The sequence below is a fragment of the Macaca mulatta genome, chromosome 12 (genome assembly GCF_049350105.2).
Source record: "Macaca mulatta isolate MMU2019108-1 chromosome 12, T2T-MMU8v2.0, whole genome shotgun sequence".
NCBI classification, from domain to species: Eukaryota; Metazoa; Chordata; class Mammalia; order Primates; family Cercopithecidae; genus Macaca; species Macaca mulatta.
This window is the reverse complement of record NC_133417.1, coordinates 136,247,198-136,254,632: the sequence shown is the minus strand read 5'-3', so window position 1 is coordinate 136,254,632 and position 7,435 is coordinate 136,247,198. Positions and strand designations below refer to the sequence as shown.

General features: G+C 48.9%; 1 protein-coding gene across 1 annotated transcript; it reads right to left on the bottom strand.

Moving 5' to 3' along the window:
• Window positions 1–421: 421 nt before the first annotated feature.
• On the bottom strand, window positions 422–7,197 carry SPATA3 (spermatogenesis associated 3). The gene is made up of 3 exons (XM_077957874.1): window positions 6,799–7,197; window positions 2,818–2,989; window positions 422–668 (listed from the first exon to the last, which is right to left on the bottom strand). The coding sequence occupies exons 1-3, from the start codon at window positions 7,124–7,126 to the stop codon at window positions 563–565; spliced, it is 606 nt and encodes a 201-aa protein (XP_077814000.1). The 5' UTR covers window positions 7,127–7,197; the 3' UTR covers window positions 422–562.
• Between the last annotated feature and the right edge of the window lie 238 nt (window positions 7,198–7,435).

The window sequence follows — 7,435 nt, the reverse complement described above, 5'->3', positions numbered from 1 at the left end:
CTGTGTGAGCCATGCCCCTTGCCCTCAGGGATCTTGCAGGACAGCTGGGAGACAGGCCACAGGCAAACAACAGCATCATCCACAACACAGGAGGCACAGGTGGAGAGGACAGGGGTTGAGAAGATGGAAGACATCATTGAAGTTGGGAAGATGGAGGAAGGTTTCATGGAAGAAGGGGGCTTTATGGGTGACGGACCAGTAGGACTGGGTAGGAAACAAGCTTTCAAGGCAGGGAGAAAGGTCCGAGATGGGTAGGAACCTTTGCCCCCATCCCTCCTATTTCCTCTCGTCCAGGGTCCGTGACCAGGGAAACCATCCTAGGGCAGCGGAGGTGGGGGCTCTGTTCAGATGATTATAATAATGAGTCTAGCATCTGAGAGCATCAGGTCTTCCCTAGAGGGCCATGCTGGCTGACTCTGAGGCCAGGAGGGGGTCACTCCACTGTCAAGCTTCTCTTGAGAGGCCGGGGCTTGCTCCACCTGAAAAGACCACCTCCATTCGAAGGGACAGAACGCTCCACATACCTGCCGGACCGTGGGCCTAGGGGCTTGTTCACAAGGATTCAGTGATGTAGTAGGCAGCTCCTAGAGCCCCCAGAGCCACAGCCACAGTTCCGAGGGCTTGGAGGACACGTGTTACGATGACTGGAGGGTTTTCTTGAAGGTTTTCTGTAGAACAAAGCAAAAGTGAGGGTGGTGGGAAGCTGGGCTTCGGTGCCTCTCTACGAGCAGGAGAAAGTGGAAATTAAGTGGCCCTCTCAGGATTGCAGGAATACCCATCTTCCCCCTCTCCAAACTCCTTTTAAGAGAACATTTAATTCTTCCCACCCTTCCAAAAAGTCCCTGCCGAAAGACCCCTGAGGATCGGAGGGTGAGCTGGCCTGGGATGCCAGCTGCCCTGAACACTCAGAGGGGGACCAGGTTAGGAAGGTGGTCAAGTCTGCTGTGAGCCAGGCCTTGTGCTAAACACTTCACACCCGGTGTCTTCTTCAAGCCTCACAACAACCCTATGAGGTAGGTTCTATCACTTGACTCCATTGAGAGAAAGGAACCTTGGGAAATAATATATTACACCCACACAAAGGCAAGGAAAACAGATGATTAAGGCAATAATTGTGAGGAGGGCATTCAAAAAATGCAATACCCATTTTGATAAAAATCCTACAAAAATAAGGATTCTTGTTTAATGTGAATGTGGATTGAAAGCCAAAAGCCAACATTACACTCTGTTGAGAAAAGCATGCGGGTGCTAAAAGTAGAACAGCATTAAAACTGTATGTCTTGTCCTGACCAGACATGGTCCCTGTCCCTCCCTGCTCTCTTTCCTGATTCTGAGCCTTGTGTTTGCCTTTTCCTGCATCTAGATTGCTCCCGCTTTTCATCTTAAGCCAGAGAGGGCTTCAAGATCCTTTTGGACTCGGCTCACAGGCTGCTGACAGGAACCTTTCAGAGGTTCCTGTTGGAGCCTGTTCCTGTTGGAACCTTTCAGAGGTTCCTGTTGGAGCCTCTCCCAGAGGACACACGGCTCTTTGCATCTTGCATCTTGGTTTCTAAATGCACGGGTCTTAGCTCTCCATGCAGACTGCAACAATTTTAGGGGTAAAGTTCCCTGTTCTGGTTTCCCTCACAGTCCCCCATGTCTTCTGCATAGTAAGTTTCGCTCAATAACACTTGCTGGTTTTAAAACGATAAGAACCCATGGCACAATTTGGCCATGGATGGATGGAAGTACTAAGTGTATGGGCGGGGTGTGGCTAACGGTGGCAGGTAGACCTTTCCTTGACGGGGCTTACTGGGTGGCGGAGTATTTCTGGCTCCAAGTATGTTTTCCCCACACGCCCCGGTATCTATTTGCTTCTCTCCATATGTAGGAGAGATGGAGTTTTTCAGCTCCAGAAAGGAGAGGGGATTGGGTAGGGAAGAGGATGGGAAGTGGAACAGGACGAGGATGGGGGTTGGGGGGCTCAGCTCCTGGGGTGGGGGTATGAAGTCGCCAAGTGGAAGGGCCTCTATCATTGAGATCTGTAAGGCCCTCAGGTGGTACAGATGGCAACCCTTCTCCCGGCCCATGCATGTAACCTAGCAGCGCCAAAGACGGGAACATCTCCAGTCTGTTCCCGGCAGGGATAGGGTCTTCCTATGAGGGCAGTGGCAGCCATGACACTGCTCCTGGTGGCTTTGTGGGAAGAGGAAGGAAGGACAGATACTATGGGTGATGTCATGGGGGCTGCCACCAACAGACCAGCCTGGGGCACACGTCGCCTATGGGGACCCCCAGAAAGAGCTCAGCACACTCTGAAGGGGGCTGAGGTCTTGCTATTGTGTGGAGGAGGCATATGAATTACAAGTAGTTTTTTATCATTAAATTCTAGGCGACATTCATAGGCAGATCAGGAACCTAAGGACCCAGCCTAAGACACAGGCCACTGAGGGGCCACGGAGGTGCACGGCCAAACAGCATTTAAACACAAAGGCCCTGAGCGACTCGGAATCTCTGAAGGGCTGAGAGGGAGAGTGTTCTGAGGAGGGGAGGGCATCTCTGGAGAAAATAAAAAGGAAGCCACTGAGGAGGCAAATCCCAGTGAGGAAGAAAACTGGCACCTCTCTGTACGGGTGGAGAGGGTACCCAGTGGGTAGGGCTGGTCAGAAAGGGCCCTGCCTGCCAACGTCCAGGAAGTGGCCAAAGGAAAGAGGAAAAGGCTTTCCTTCGGCCTGGGATTCCCAAGAGGAATGATACATGATTGCTAATAAGGTCTGGGGGCAGAGCCTGGCCCTGGGAACTGTGTGCCCTGAGGTTCCAGCCCCTCACGCTTGGAACCTGTAGAAGGTGAGCAGGTTGGGGAGTCCTCTCCCTGGCGCCATCTGCCAGTCCCGAGGCAGAAGGACATCGAAGATGCGGCTATGGCACAGCCCCAGACGACGCCAGCAAGCAGAGCTGCAGGGGCAAGTGGCACAGGAGCAGGAATGCGGGCCGGCGCGAGTCAGAGGCCCTGTGGGGACAGAAGGAAAGAGGTGAGGGAGGTACCTGCTCTGGGAGGTGGGGGCAGGGGAGCCTGGAACACAGTCTGAGAAGGCCCCCCAAAACAGTAGCAGCTGCAGGATTACCAGGGCAGATCCTGGATTTTTTCCAGGCATCATTGAGGATTTGGGAATGAACTACCCAAGGAAGGCAGTTCTCCCACAAAATGTTCTCTAACCAAACAGAAGTGAAGACTGACTGCATGAGAAAATGGCTGTTTTATACTGGTGCTACCTGGGAGTAGCAACAACAACCGTGATGATGATGGAGGTGGTGCTGATGGTGTCATGGCTTACGCCTTCAGGATGCTTTGGACTTAGCGTGCCCATCTCATTTAATTTCACAGTAATCCTGTAAAGGGGATACTGTTGCTCTTGTTTTACAAATAAGGAAACTGAGGCTCAGATAATTTAAGGGATATGCCCTTCTGGGGAGTAGATTGCAGAAGCTGGCTTTCTCAACTCAGGCTTTCTCACGTTTAATTCAGTGAAAATGGAATTTCAGGTGACTGCCCACCCCAGGAGAGGCTGCACTGGGATTCCTGGAATTGGAGCTGCCATGTTCCATTGATCTAGAGCATAGTGATCCATCCGGAAGACAACCACAGCTCCAGTTTCCAGTCCCGATCTTATCTTCTGTTTCTGTCCTCCTCTGGTATGGATCCCAGCAGAATGTAGATGATACCCTCTGTGGTCGGGCAAGATAATTTCTGGCTGGATTATTCCCTCCTGTTTCCTATCTGTAGCCCTGTGGCTTCTTGACAGAGCTACAGATTCTTCTGACCCTAAGCTGCGTGAAACGGAGAGTCAACCTGGCAGACTCGGTACACTTTCTGCTTAGACTTGCCCATGACACATACTTTCCCGGAATGAGGAGAGGGGATTCTAAAGGCAAGACTTGTCTCTTTTTTTAGTTACAGAAAAGTTTTTAAATTGAGACATCATTCCCAGGCAATAAAGTTCACCCTTTTAGAGCGCTCAGTGGTTTTTAGTATATTCACAAAGTTTTGTGGCCATCACCACTAATTTCAGAACATCTTCATTTCCCCAAAAAGAAACCCTATCTCCATGAGCAGTTACCCCCCATTCTCCAGTTCCCCCAGTTCTTGGCAATACATTTGCTTATTCTGAACATTTCATGTAAATAGAATCATTCGATGTGTGGGTTTTTGGGAGACTGGACTCTTTCACTTAGCCAAATGTCTATAAGGTTCATCCATGTTGTCCCATGTATCAAATGGGACATCATCTCTTTTTATTGTCAAATAGTATTTCACCGTATTCATTGTACTGTGGTATTTCATACCACGTTTTGTTTATCCATTCATCAGCTGATGGACATTTGGGTTGTTCCCACTTTTTGGCTGTTACAAATGCTGCTGCTTTGAGCATTTGTGTACAAGTTTTGGTGTGCTTCTAATATGCTTAATAATATGCTCCCAATTCTCTTGGATATATACCAAGAAGTGGGATTGCTGGGTCATAAGGTAACTTCATGTTCCTCTGAGGAACCACCAGACTGTTTCCACAGCAGCTGCACCATTTTACATTCCCACCTACAGTGTATGAGGATTCCAGCTTCTCTACATCCTCACCAACACTTGTTATTGTCCATCCTTCTGATTATACCCATCCTAGTGGAAGACTGGCATTTTCTTGAGCTACAATATTTCTGTACACAAAAAGGCTTGGATTTTAGAAAATGGCATGCTTTACACGCAGGCCCTTATCCTGCATCTCCAACATTCCTTTCTACTGCAGAGAATTCCTTTGGAAGAAGTATAGGGTGTCCGCTGTAACCACTGGTGAGCCACCACCGTTTCTTGCTTTCTTGTTTTGCCTCTTCAGTGGGCCAAATTCCTCTCGGAGTGTGAGTCACATGTGATCATTAAAAGACTTGGGAATGGAAAGTTTTGCTTTCTACTAGTTCTGAAGACCATAACCCGGAAATGTTTCTCTCAGTGGCTGATGATCACAGTCTTTACAACATATAGTATGGTGCTCAAAATCATTATCATATGTCAAGAAGGGATTGATTCCTGGCCATGGAAGGATCATTGGCGTGGCATGCCTTGCAGTTAGCACTCTCATCTCCAGCTCTTCTTTCTTTTATGCTCACACAATCCCGGGGGGTAAACTGTGGCCCAGGGAGTGTGGCCTGTTCGAGGCTGTGGAGCCATGGGCACTGGCTCACAGCAGATCCAGGAGCTGCTCGGACAAAGATGTTCTTCCTCTTGTGGAGACTCCTAGGCCTCTTGGAATGGAAAGGTCAGTGCTGTGGTTTAGAGTGAGGGTTCTGGAGTCAGAATAGAGCGGGTTTCCCTTCTCAGGGCTACCAGCCTCTGCTCAGGAGCAACTTGTTTGACTCCTATGAGCCTCAGTTTCCCCATCTATAAAATGGAGATGATATGGAAGAACTTTTATAGGATTGTCACATGTGAAAATTAAGACACTTGAGCTGAATGCTAGGTACACAGTAAATGCTTAGTGATAATGTTAGTTTGCTATCACCATTATTGTTAGCAGTATAAACCAGCCCACCTCCTGAACTCCACTTGAATTCCCTCTACACAATCCAGTGCTTATTCAGACACTGTTTGGCTCCCAAGAAGATGGGGAACCACTTTTCCTGACAGCCATTCCATTTTCAGACAGAGCTAATTGTTGGGAAGTTTTTTATGTTGAGCCAAAGTCTGTCTGTCGCTAATGTCTTCCATGGGTAAGGTTGTTAATTTAGCAAATAAAAATACAGGATGCCCACACAATATTTGGGAAACACATACTAAAAATATTATTTGTTGTTTAGTAAAATTAAAATTTAACTAAGAGTCTTGCATTTTGTCTGGCTATCCTATCCCTGGGCCTGTATGTGTCTGTTTTCACACTGCTGATAAAGACATGTCTGAGACTGGGCAATTTACAAAGGAATGAGGTTTGTTGGACTTACAGTTCCATGTGACTGGGGAGGCCTCATAATCATGGTGGAAGGTGAAAGGCACATCTCACGTGGCGGCAGACAAGAGAAGAGAGTTTGTGCAGGGAAACTCCCTTTTTAAAAACCATTAGATCTCATGAGATTTATTCAGTATCACGAGAACACCACGGAAAAGACCTGCCCCCATGATTCAATCACTTCCCACTGGGTCCTTCCCACAACACTGGGAATTCAAGATGAGATCTGGGTGGGGACACAGCCAAACCATATCAGGCCCTTAGACTTCTCAGGACAATAAGGAACAAGTCTATTCACATCTTCCACCTGACAGACAGACATCCTCCAACTCCTTCAATCGGCTGTCATACACTAAATGGCCTCCCTGATCCCTCTCATCCTCCATCAACCTGGACTATCTTCCTTGGACTAGTTTGTCAGGCATCTTTTATAGCCCAAAATGATAGCTTGATGAGGACAGAATAAAGCAGGATCATCACCTCCCTTATTCTAAACCATATGCTTCTATTTATGCATCCTTGGTTTTTATTTTTTAGCAGTTGCATGGCACTGCTGATTCCTAGTGAGCAAGTATTACTATAGAACCAAGTTAAATGTTTATATGTATGTGTGGCTGTCTTCAATGAGACTCAGGATGATGAGAAATAACAAAACCCAGGAACCCTGGTCTCTTGGGTAGAAACAAAAACAAAAACCTTCACACTCTACAACACAGCTCCAGGATACACTTTAACCATGCATCACTATCCTACAAGAACCAGCCTCTGGGATGACCCGGAACTCCATCAGCAGGAAGGCTGGAACTGCTGAAGCTAGAAGACAGCCCACCTGCTTTCCTGGATTGAGGGGCTGCCTTCATGTTAGCATCTGGAGATAACAGGCAGCGAGAGGAGCGGCGGATTTCGGGTGCTGGAAGGGCTTGGGATGCTGGCTGCTGGGAGTTGGTTTCAAGGCTGGACTGCTGTGGTGTGGATTCAGGGCTAGGCTGCTGTGGCGTGGATTCAGGGCTAGGCTGCTGTGGTGTGGATTCAGGACTAGGCTCCTGTGGTGTGGATTCAGGACTAGGCTGCTGAGAGGTGGAATTGGAGCTAGCATGCTGGGAGGTGGAGTCTCGGTGGCGTTTGGCCTCTGACCTTTTCTTCTTGACCTTCTTCATAGTGGATCCTCCCAACCTAAGCGTGGACCTACATGGAGCTGCGTAATCTCCTGGCTCCCTCCTGGAGGGGCCGTTCGCCCTCTGCCCTAGAGGCCTGGCTCTGGCCTCCAACTGGACCCAGGCCCTACAGAGAACAGTGACCCACACCTCCTGTGAGGTCATAAAAGCCAGGGTGGCTCCTATGGCAGGGCTGCAGGGACAGTCTTCTCCACAGACACCAGCCTGGCGTTCTCCCTTAGCCCAGGCCCTGGTCCTCACAGACCTGGTGATGCCTGGCCACGGGGCCCATGAGAGCCAGATCCTCATGCT